Consider the following 13,226-nt stretch of genomic DNA (forward strand, 5'->3'; position numbering starts at 1 on the left):
TGAATTTCTGAATACCATACTCAAAATAGCGAAAATTGAATATTCAAATGAGTATTTTATTTTATCACTCTCTGTAACAAAACATTCACTTACAAATTTATAATATTTATTCATGAGAATTTTTCCTCTTGATATTTAATGCACAATATATAAATATATTTGGGTGTATAAACATATTATGTTTATACACCCATGTAATATTTATATATATGTATACGAAAATGTAGGTACTTAGCATTTGAAAAAGAGCAGTACAAGAAATTGTAAATTGCCATTATTAAATATATTATAAGTACTAAAATATTTATATTTTTATTTTTTTTTACATATTTATTATATGAATTGTAAAATATGCACCAACTTTATATTGTAATTTTGTATTGTAAGTAAACTATAAAAGAGAAAAGCATTGGTGTGTGCCATAATAATAATGAAATAAAATTTTTTTCTTTTATTCTTTCCTGAATATTTTTAAAACATTTTGAAACGCTTATATATATATATACATATTGTACTTGTTTCTATTATAATTATGTAAATATATATAAATATGTAAATAATTTTATCAAACTTTAGATACACGAATGTATTTTGTATGTAGGTACGTTTAATACTCGTAGTATCCATAAATATTTTTATCCTTATTTTGCATTAATTTCAAAATAATGTATGCATTTAGATTACTGTCGTTTGGGATAATTAAAATACATAATATATTATGTACAAACATGTATTAAAAGTAAAATAAAAAAAAATACTTATATACATACATGTATAAAATTTTTGCATCTAGCATATTAGAATTTAAGAACAAGTTTAATGTTTTAAATTGTAATGCAAATTATATGAATGTGGTTATTGTTATGGCGGTATGTTCATTTTTCTTTTCAAATAAATAAATATGTATGAATAAGAATTTTAAAATGGCAATGTTTATTTTCAAGAATAAATTGTTATAACTTAAAAATATGATAATCCAAAATAAATTCTTAATTTATTTTTCTTTTCATGTAATTTTAATAAAGGTGTGAGAATTTTAGTTGGCTTTGATGATAAAGCTATATCTATTGTTGGTAATCTGTATTAACCCACTAAGGATTGAGATACAACTGAGCAGAAATTGTTTAGATTTAAAATTATTGTAGAACAATTTAATGAATGGAACACTCTCCGCTATTGCACCTTCGTTGATTTCGAGCGGGCATTTGACAAGGATAAATATGAAGCCGTCTGGAATGCATTATACAGTAAGGAGTCCCCAGAAAAATTGTAAATATTATTAAGGTTATGAGCGAGAGTACGAGTTCCAGGGTTTTATATGAAGGCCAGCTAAACGCGCCTATTCAAATATTTTCGGGTGTCTGGTAGAGGTTTCCTCTGTTTCCTCTGTTTGTAGTGGTGCTGGGTGAGGTAGTGAAAATTGTTAGGACGACGCCGAGGGGTATATATGCTGACATGTACACCAAAATAAACATCCTGGAAATGGAAGCTGTGGACCTAAAAATAAACACAAACAAAATTAAATGCATGAGATTGAATGTAATCAACAATAACTCCCTTCAATTAGGCGGCAATCAAATTGGGTACGTTCCCGTGTAAGCATTTGGCCGCCTGTGGCCCTAATGAAAGTTGTCCCATTTGGCAAAGAGCACAAAGATCAGAATATTCAATGTAAATTATTGTAAAATCGGTATTATACTATACGACTATGGCTGGCGGACATAACGTATATCAATAAACATAATATGGAATAGGCAAGTGGGTGGTTCGAATTTAATTTAGGGAAAAACATTTTTGATTACAATGTCTGACTCGTTTAGAGAAATAATTAAATTTTGCAACCTTTATTTTTTCTAAATGAAATACGGATATATAACATAAGATCCATAAAAACTTAAAATAATGTGAAACTCTATAAGCTATATTTTGTTAAATAAAGTGCTGTTTATATAAATCAATTGCGATTAAACATGTAAAGCGACATTAACTATCTAATATTTGAAATTTAAAGATAAATTTTTTTACCGCCGTTATTGTGTTATAAGCTTAAACAATAAATATTTGTAATTACAAATCAATATTAAAGACTTATGTAGTAGGTTATTCTATATATATACGCATATGAATTCATTGTCATAATATACGTGTATACATAAATATTTACCCATGTAATATGAATTGTATTTATTTTTATTCATAACAAAGAAATAAAATTACACTTAAGGAAAACGTAATGAAAAAAAATTTAGAAACCACTTAACATTATCCCCTAAAAGTATACAAAATAAATTGTCATGAACAAAATTGTGTAAGTTTACATACAAATATCACTGTATTAATGTACTTTAATATATACATTTATATGCATGTGTGGGGAAGTGTTATTTTTTTATGTCAAAAAAATTATTAATAATTCTCATGACAGTTAATTAGGGTAGTTAATCGTGCGTCCGGTATTTACAATTAAAAACTAAATGATCCCCACTGATAATAAAAACAAAAACAAAGTCATTATATTGGTAATCACTAATCAGTGTATGAATGTATATGTAAATGGATAAATCTTGACGTTTGTACTTGAAAAAGCATGTATGTACAACATTTACAAAATATAATTTTGTTAATTACAAGTTAATTTAAGAAAAAATAAGGGAGACGAGAATAAAGTTGTATTCCATCTCGTAAAATAATTGATTTCTGCTATTAAATGATAACTTTCAGATAAATAAAGTTTCTTTAATCTAAAATTGAATAATCAGATGCTAATATATATTTTATTAAATTTATAAACGCAAGAACTTAAGAATTGTGACCACTTAACGGAGCACATTAATTATTTTCATATTATATCGGATATAAGAGAACTTCTTGCCTACAGAAATCATATTTCGTCATGATAGAAATATGATTTTAGTACGCAAGAATGCATGATATTATCATATGTAGTATATTTGATAATGCCGCGCCGAGTTCTTTTTTGTTAATTTCGATATTAAACGGAAATCTGAAAATACTTGCTTTTCATAAATTCTTATTGTTTCTTTTAGTAAGAATAATATAAAATGTAATGAGTCCATTTTTATTAAAGTTTTCGTTTCATACAACTTGCATTACACTTTGTAATTTCTCTTTACAGAAAATTTATTTCGTCTGCTATCGTTTGCTCTTACTCATACGAGTACAAGTTGAATTGCAGTGACTTATTATGAAATTTTAAATCGAAATTAGCTTTAACTTGAGTTGGTTCCGAAAATAGAAGTTTTAAAATTTTGTCTTATCGGTATAAGTAATGAAGTGTCAAATAGAAATTTTTAATTTTTTGGAAATTGTGGTCTTGCGGTTATTCGATGCGGTTATTATACCCATAAAAATATGCAATCAATAAGATTAACTTTAAAGATTTTGAAAAAAAGTTTAATTTTTCTTCTTTTACAATCCAATAAATAAGTTGGCTTCAAGTTCGCATACAATTTATACCGTTAAAACTTATAGTTTTATTTATAGAATTTTTGTACAATATACAACCAAACAATTTATATTTTTATACAATAAAGCATAAGATAATTTAACCTTTGAGTCATTAATTTAACGGTCATATGGGAATTACATATTATTTACTCATATATATAAATATACAAACAAAATTCTCGTAAATATAATTATTGAAAATAATAATTCTCTTTTTCATTTAAAAAAAAATAAAATAAATAAACCAAAGTAAAAAGTTTTACATTTGAAAAAAGTAAAAACTAAAACTTTTCCAATTAATTATGATTTTTTATTTATAATATGAAATCAATTTTCAGTGGTTATTCTCATTCACATTTCCAATAATGAGTATAGAGTGCGCACGTCGCACATACACTTTTAATAAAATATTTTTATTTTTTTTATCAATGATGGTTGGTATAGCAAATTTTATGAAATTTCCTTCAGTATTTGTTTTTTGTATTAATAAATGAACAACGGTGAATAAACTGCGTTAGAAGAAGAAAGTATTCCATTTTCACTTAGATTCAGGATGTATAAACTCGTTCAGAATTAAATATTAGTTAAGGTTAAGTGAACAAAATTTTTGTTTAAAAATATTCGGTTTATTCTTGACGAATATATAAAGTGCCTGCTGTTAAGAACTATAAAATTTTTTTAGAGTTATTGGACTTCATAATTAATACTATATGAAAAAAGGGTATTTTTTGTTTCTTATAAAATTTAACAAAATAGAAAACAAAAACATGCAAGGGAGAACATTAAAAATAGTTTTTTTTTTTCTATATAACAAAATCTTGAGAAATTTTATAGTTGCACAAACTTTTTATGACAACTCTTCTTCTCATTAAACTGAATTTAATTCAACTATACATAAACACACATTACATGTACAATTAAATATAATATTCAGGTTTGAAAAGTTGTAAGTACGAAAAAAATATGATGTGTTAATTTTCATTAAATGAATTTTATAAAGTTTTAGTGCAGTTATTTCATTGCAACGAATGAATCTCTTGTATAACGGGAATCGTTTTCGTATATTTTATGTGATAATTTTTTACGAAAATTGTTTTGATATTTTACTTTTTCATTCTTCTATAGAAGCTGTAAGGAAACACTGACATTATGCACTTATATACATTGTTCTTGTGTAATACTTAACAGAACTGTATAATAATTTAGTTATCTCTTTTTTCTCTCTCTAACCATTATAATCAACTGTATAATAATTCCTTCATTTTTACGTACTTTTTTTTTCTTTCTCTGATGTTCTCGCTCTCTATTTTTACAATTCTATTATATTACACACTTGCACATATAGATACCAAAAATATATAAAATTGAGTTTAACTGACTTTTACTATATACGAAAAACATTGAAAAACTTTTCTTATTAAGTCCAAACATGGACATAATAATATTTTAGGTGATTTAGCAAAATAAAGTGAATTTCATTAATATATTTAAAAAGTTTTGATACTTTTTGGTTATATATATTCTTTTTTTTTTGGTTTTAATATTCTTTCTTTGTTTTTTTTTATAATTTTTATTATTACATTTAGTAAAGACTTGAAGGAAAATTTGAAACTTTTGACCTCAAAATTGTGTAGCATCAACTCTATATGTTAGAAAACTAAATTTTTTTTTTAAATACGTTAGTTGTAGTCATATATTCTATTTAACTTGAATATGAGTTTATTATGCAGAAACTTATATTTTTATATATATATATATATATATATGTAAATACAAGAATCAACTGATGCACATACAAATGAAATGAATATGATTTTTTCTTTTGTTGGTTGGTAGAAATGTTAAAAGAGTTGATCCGAAATACAATATTATAACAGCATTAACTTCACACTTAATATATGTCATTATGTTTTAATATATAGAGATATATTAGTGTGTAATATGTATTATAAAACTTTTTAATAATATTATTGTTATAAAAGTAAAGAGTGTTTTAGAAATTTCCTTTTATTAAAACAAAAAAAGTTCGTGGTAATTTATCATAAAAATTTAGTGAGCTCTGAATTTCTAGTAAAAATTTCGAAAAAAAATGAAGTTTCTAACAGAATTGAATGATTTTAAGGATACAAAAAATTGCATATTTTTGGGTGATTGCGATATGTTTTTTAAAATACGTTTCTTTTGCATTGTAAGCAGGTAATTTTAATTTTGCGATGATTGTCTAATTAAGCTTTAGGATTGTCAGTTTTATGCAAAATTTCAAATATTAGAATAAAATTCGTTTAGTGAAGCTGAAATTTCTATAAATTGATTTTGTTATATACTCGTACACTTAATATTGAAAATATATGGCAAACAAATCGGAAATTAAAAATTTTCATCCCCATGTCGGGCGGCAGTTTTAAAATATTTATTAAGGTTTTGATTCTAAGGTAAATTGTTTTTTTTTCCATAAAAGTGTTTCACGCACGCAGTTAAGTCTAAACAGTATCGTCTTCAATACTGTTAAGTACAAAATCATTTGTACAGGAGAATTTTTTCACTTAACAAAAACAATATTTGCATTTTCTTCTTAATATATTACCCTGTATAATATTCTATATGAACATTGTAAAGTATTAAAAGTTGTATAAATCGTGGTCATCATGTAATATACGTTAACTAATATCTTAGGTTAGGTGCTATTTGTGGAAGAATATAATATTTTAACTATGCTTACTGATATACATATATAAAAATAGATTAATATATTACGATTGTTTGTGTTAGCTTTGCCATTTTTCAAAAAAGCGAATTACAAAATATGTAGTACATATTTGTATATGATAATATTATAGATATGGTTTGTTAATATTAATCAGTAGAGGCACATACTGTTAAAGTGAATATATATATATATATGAATGAAAAGAATAATAAAAATCAAACGAAAAGTTTTGCTCATATAGTTTTTTTAGTTGCTCTTTTAACATATGGAAAATGCCTGATTTAATATTAATGATAACCTATGGAAATTTTTCTGTTATATATGTACATATAAAAATATACAGTTTTATAAAATGCAAAGACTTAAACTTTCATTCAATTGTAAAAATATATATTGTAGGTATATATAATTTTATGTAGGGACTTATAATATGTATATGTAATATGTTGGAAAGGTACTATAAACTTTAATTTATTATGTGAAAAAAAATCAGTTTTAGGATATTTTGATTAAAAGTTTTTCATATGAAAAACTAAAAGAAAATTTTTTACTTTTTTTTTTTACACTAATTTTACTTTGAAATTCTGAAGTTCATGAGCATGAAAATTAATACTATACTGAATTGTGGAGATTGAGTGCACAAAATCTGATTAAGTGTAAAATATAAAATTCATTTTTATTATTTAAAATAAGTAAGAGAAAAAAAAATGAGCATAGGTATCATATATAAAATGAAATTTATTATATTGAAATGAAATATCGGAAGTAAAATTGTGAGATTTCTAAAAGTGCAAAAAATTTTTCTTTAGAATTAATTTTTTAATTAGTTTTTAACAAGTGTTTTCTTATTCTATGCACATTATATATATGATTTGCATTCATGTATGTTAAAATGTACTAAGTTCTGAGATATAATTTTTCAGTAAAAAGATGTGGTGTGGTTAGCACATAACCGAGCGTAAGGTGCATTGTCTAGTTTAGCGAAAATGTTATATAGGATTATGAAAATGCCCTCTAAGTACTTTTTTCAAATTATAAGGAAGTCAGTAAGCTTTTAGTTAAAATACCTAGAAAAGTATAAAATTGGCTCTTAGAAGAATTTCACTTTGTGTTACCCGAGCTTCCTGAAAAATTCACCAATTAGGTTCGGCAACAACCAAAGTTCAAATATTAAATTTCAAGAAATTCCATCAATCCGTTCCGTAGATGTGCTAAAAAATGGAAATTTAGCCATAAGTTTGGTTTCCGTGTCCTGACATTCCCAAAATTTCAAAGCAATTTCATTGTTTAAACATCTTGAATTTATATATTCAATTTAAAGAGAATCATTTGATTATTTCTCTTTATATATGCCAAAAAAATATATATTTGGTCCGTAGTAAAGATCAAGTTGCTGGCACTTGATTTCTTCCAAAAGTTATGTGGTTTCTCGTACTATTAGGTTAAGCTTATATGAAAAATTTTACATATAGATATTTCTATGATAAATATACACTGATTATTTTCTTAGATATAGTCACAAATGTAATATCGGCCCATAGTAAATATCCAGTTCCAGAGACCTGACACATCTAGAAAGTTTTTTAAATCGTTTCATCTTTGATAAACAATCAGTTTTAAATTTTCGTGAAAATCGGTCCAGCATAGAACTTGAGATATCGACCTGTACAGACAAACTGACCTCTCTGAAATACCGACGGACATCTCTCTAAAAATATTTTAATTATGCTACTCTAGCATGGAGAAACACATTTCCACCGAAAACTAAACATATAAAATTTGTTGCCATCAAATAACCTCCCTTATTGTATGCAATGCGGTCGGTAAAAAAAGGAGAAAAGTTATAGAATTTTATAATGGGGTTTTATTTAAACTTTATGAAAATTTAATGGAAATATAATGAAAATTTTCTAAGTAAAATTAAAAAATTAGTGGTTTGTTGAAAGAGTAAGTAATTTTAATTGAAAATTTTTCAAAATTATATATGTAATAATTTAATTAAGAAGTAATATAATAAGGAATGTATTCAATGTTTAAAAAATCAAAAGTTGAAAGTTATTTAAAGTAAATAAAATTTTTTAGCCAAATTTTTTAGTCAATGGTTCTTATTGAACAATGTTCGAGAAAACAATAATATTTTGAATAATATTTCTTATTTACTAAATTTTGCACTATTTGTAGGTTTTACTTTATTAAACAAATAACAAATTATCATTTTTTTTCTAGAATGCATTTTATTTAATACACCTTTATCAGCTATGTTTTAATAATGGTAAATTAAAAAAACAAAATATTGAGTGAAAATACATGAGCAGGCATTAGCACAACCACAATAGCACATTGGAATCCTTAAATCGATAGTGAAATGTTGTGTGAATACAAATTGTGCTTTAGTTAAAGGTAATTATGTTATGAATGGTTTTATTGATTTGTGTATTTTCTTCATGATGTGGAAATTACAGGCCCAGCAAATTATTTATTCCGAAGTTACTTATCGAATAGAATGCATACAGTGTGTCAATCAAAAAAACGACAAGTGCTTATAAACACGGTAGCACAACAGGGATCTCTATTAGGACGATTTTCGTATATGTTATATGCCATGAATCTTACAAAATATAACATAGAATCAAAGTTTCCAATACGGCGGAACAAACCTCATACCAAAAGCAAAGACTTTAAATGAATAAGAAAAAAAATTAAATAAAGATATCACAGTCTACTTTAATGGCCTTTGCATAAATGCTGAAAAACAAAAACTGTGTTATATATGTATGATATTTAAAAACCAAAAAAAAATATCATGAAATGATAATATAAAAGCAGGGAATGATGTAATATAAAAAATTAAATACATTAAATATCTTGGTGTCTGCATTGATGAATATTTAAAATGTTATTAACATGTTAAGCATTTGAAAAAGAGTAACATTTCAATTACTATGGCAATTAAAATAGTAGGTGTTGTTCTTAATAAAGCAGCGAAATTAATATACAACGGCCAAATATTATTAAATTACAATTCTTTACAATCATAAATGCAACTGCAGTTATTGTACGAAATTTCATATTAATCAATTGGGTATTGTTATGACCAGAAGCTTAAAAATAATAATAATTATATAATTTCAATCCGAGATTAGACACTGAGGAATTTCATATAAAAACCAATGAATTAGATGTAAAAATCATCTCGTATAATATTTTGAGAAGTGCAAATATGTTTTCAAAATAACAAACAAAAAAATGAAATCATCGTTATCAATTCTAACAAGAGATACAGCACGTTATTATAATACTAGGCAGAGAGAGCACCTCATATTACCTAGTAAGTACATCTACGAAGTTGACAGGTCTAAAATGCAGTGCACAATAAGGATATTTAACATATTGCCGATTAACATCAAGAATTGTAAAAAAGTAAATGAATTCAAGAACAGGTTACAAAAAATTATAGTAAAAATTTAATTTAAAAGATTAGTTTTTAGTTTAAATTTCTTTTACACAATTCTATATAAATATTTGCTTACCTTTTGAAGGAATTTCAGGTATTGCAGCTACTGTTATTAAAATTATTACGAAAATCCAAGCAATTTTCCTAATCACATCAAACATTATGAATATTTTATTATTATATATTTTTTTTTCAAAATAATAATATTTTTTTTTATTTTATCTATATATTTATTTATTAATGAATTAATTTAGTATGATAATTACATATAATTAAAAATTAAACATGTTATTATTTTTAAATGATAATTTTTCAATTTAATTATATTGTACAATAATATTTTGAATAACATTTCAAATAAGCGAAAAATATTTTTAATATTTTATTAATTTTATAATAAATTTCTCTTTTGAAATTTAAGTTTTATTAAATTTATAATTTTAATTCTAATTTTTAATTTTTTTTGTTCTTCAATTTAAATGCTTTTTTATTTCTCGGAATCTTGAATATTTACCATTATTTTTTTTCGGACTTTATTCCGTTAGAAAAATTTAATTTTTCTCCTATTTGTATTTGTACGTGTTTTTTTTTTTTTTTTGTTAATTTTCAACACATTAGAAAGTCAAACAAGTAAAAATTGAAAAGAAAAACTTTTCTTATTATTTTCTTACTATTTTTTTTTTAGTTCAAATAAATTTTCAAAATCGATCGTAAATCAAAAAAATTTTTTCTACATAATTCGTTATGTCAAAACAATTTCTTTAACATTTTGTTTTTCCTTCATTTTCATTTTCAGTAAGTTAATTTTCACTTATTTTGTTAACCTAAAATAAGAAAATAAGGGAAATAAATTCATTGAAAAGAACCCGTCTTCGGTCTGGTTTTGTTTTTTTCTTTGATTTTGAAAAAAATTGGTGTGGTCTTTTATTGGATGTTCAAAAAAAAAAAAGTGTAAGAAATTGTGTAAAAACAAGAGAAAAAGAAATGTACAATATAAAAAATTTGAAAAAATTGTGCTGCATGAATGAAAAATTACACAGAAATTTACAAACAGTAAATAAAACGAGCGAAAGGTTAGAAAATTCTTTAACTATGTATGTTTGAATGTGTAAAAATTGTATAAAAATATAAGGAAGCAAATTATTGAAATCTTAATATGTATATGTATATAAAAAATTTAAATCCTGCAAAATGTTCATAAAATTGTAATAAATAAATCAAAAGGAAATTCTACATTCGACAGTTCAGGAAATCGTAATAAATTTTCAGAGACTAATTTGTAGAAAAGAAACAAATGTATAGAAAGTAACAGAAACAAATAAAACAGATTTTTTGGGTTAAAAGCAAAATAAAATGTCAAAAAAATGTTATTAGGTTCACAGTATATAAGATGAAGCTAAATGTAGACTCAGACATTTAAGGTGATGGAAAATTGTGCAAAAAAGAAAATAAATTAAATTTTTATGTTAAGCAAAATAAGAACAAAATTTATAAAAATAGAAAAAAAAAATTTATAAAATAAAACATGCATGTTGGTTTCCAAAACCAAATGTTTTTATCATTTAATCCTCGGAATTAAAAATTTAATTTTTTTTTTCAAATATTTTTGATTACGATGAAATTTTCGTAATTCAAGAAAATGAAATAAATTTAAAATTAACAATCCAAATTTGATATACAATTCATAGCCTTTGGTTCCTACAAAATTTTAAATTTTTGAAAAATTTTAAATTTAAAATATAACTGAGTATGTGGGTTTGCAATTATAACATAAATATAAGTTGGTATGATCTAATAAAGGGTATAAAGATTTTTAAAAAAATAGGGACTCGATCATATGATCATTAAAGACCTCGTAACATCAATAAAGATATCATATATGCATACATTTTGTTATTAACCAAATTCTTTTCAAATATTTAAATAGAAATTCAAAAAAAAAAAAATTATAAATTATTTTGCATGAAAATTGCATTCTCGAAATCAAGTCGAAGAACACATGAAAATCATTCAATTATGTGTTCTTCGACTTGATTTCGAGGCTAATTCGGCGTGAAATTTCATTTTAATTTAATAAATTTATTTTGTTTTATTCTAATTATTTTAAGTTTTCTGAAAATTTTAAATATTATTTATAATTATTTATAATTTTTTAACTTTTATTCATAAAATTAATATATTTCTATTGTAAGTACTTATTATAGCAAAACTAATAATAGCATATACAAAGTTAAAAAATTACACACCCATAAGTATGCAATTTTTATAAGAATCAATGCTAATATTTATTCAAATTTTATTCAGTCATAATTAGCTAACTAACTAGGTCTGAGTAAATTTGATTTTTAAAAAAAGGATAAGGAAGGTTTTATTTCATAAACTTGAATAATTAAAATACTTTGTCAATCATTTGCCGTTAAAATTTATTATTTTTGATTTAATCTACGATATGAAAATTAAATAACCGTTTTACATTTTCTCAAGACTACAGTTACTAAGAAACCATAATTATTTTGGTATCTTTTTGGTTATTAATTATTTAATATAGATGTGATACTCGTATTAAAAGTCGCCCAAATAATTTAGGTAGTTCCAAAAAAATTTTCCAATTTAAACTTAACGCATTCTCGAAATTAAAAAACAATTCTAAATATTTTAGAGAATTTTTAAATCTGAATTTTTAATCCTATAACTGTTCCAACATTATGTGCTTGAAATTATGCTTACTACAAGAATTTTTGATTAAATTTACAAAAAATAATCCTCTTTATAAAATAATAATAATTTTGAATATAATTATTATGAAATATATAAAGTTCAATTTAATATGCATAAAAAAAAATATTGAAAGAAATAAGTATATTTAATTACAATTTTAAAAAAACCGCTAATACAACAAAATTATTATTATGTATGCATGTTTTTATAGGATTGAAAAGCTTATCTTAAATAATATGATTTTACAAAATATATATACATACATATTTTTTTAGTAAATAAAATTTGTATACAAAAATTTACTATTATATGTGCATCATTATAATAAAACCAATCTAATATAATATTTATCCTTAAATTTTATTTAAAAAAAAAAAAAACAAAAAACAAAAATTTTGAGCAAATGTTGCATTGTGTGTATACCAAATTATATGGATATGGGATATAATTAAATGGCCTTTTATATTTGAGGTCATTAAATTTTTTGGACAACAAACATGAAATAAAATTATTTTTTATTTTATGTTTTCCTTTTTCCCTATTTTTCTATCGAGTTTCTAAAATATAATAGTATTATATATTGTATACAAATAGTTTATATAGAGAAAACAAAATATTATTTAATCTTATATTCGAGATATTCAAGTTACATATGAAGCAATTTGGGAGGTATGTAATTTGAAAGAGGACAAGAATATTTTCAAATATTTTGTTACAGAATGCAACCGCAAATGAAAACCATAACTAAATTATCATGCGTATAATACTTGTAATATATTTAAACGGTCAATGTTTTTATTATTTTATTTACATATTTTCATTTATAATTCTTTTTTTTATTATAAATAATACACGTACACCTACATGACATAACATGCA

At 23.5% G+C, this 13,226-nt stretch overlaps 1 protein-coding gene across 3 annotated transcripts in view; it reads right to left on the reverse strand.

The window, feature by feature from the left end:
- LOC129615651 (uncharacterized) overlaps positions 1-9,957 on the reverse strand; it is a 63,118-nt gene extending 53,161 nt beyond the window's left edge. For 2 of the 3 annotated variants that reach the window (XM_055530980.1, XM_055530974.1), the window contains exon 1: positions 9,706-9,957. In XM_055530980.1, the coding sequence (XP_055386955.1) occupies positions 9,706-9,790 (85 nt within the window). In that variant the 5' untranslated portion in view covers positions 9,791-9,957. The remainder of the gene's footprint in view (positions 1-9,705) is intronic. The other variant, XM_055530969.1, reaches the window with a different exon arrangement.
- Positions 9,958-13,226: the final 3,269 nt, after the last annotated feature.

Source organism: Condylostylus longicornis, unplaced genomic scaffold (assembly GCF_029603195.1).
Source record: "Condylostylus longicornis isolate FDR11 unplaced genomic scaffold, ASM2960319v2 ptg000005l, whole genome shotgun sequence".
NCBI classification, from domain to species: domain Eukaryota; kingdom Metazoa; phylum Arthropoda; class Insecta; order Diptera; family Dolichopodidae; genus Condylostylus; species Condylostylus longicornis.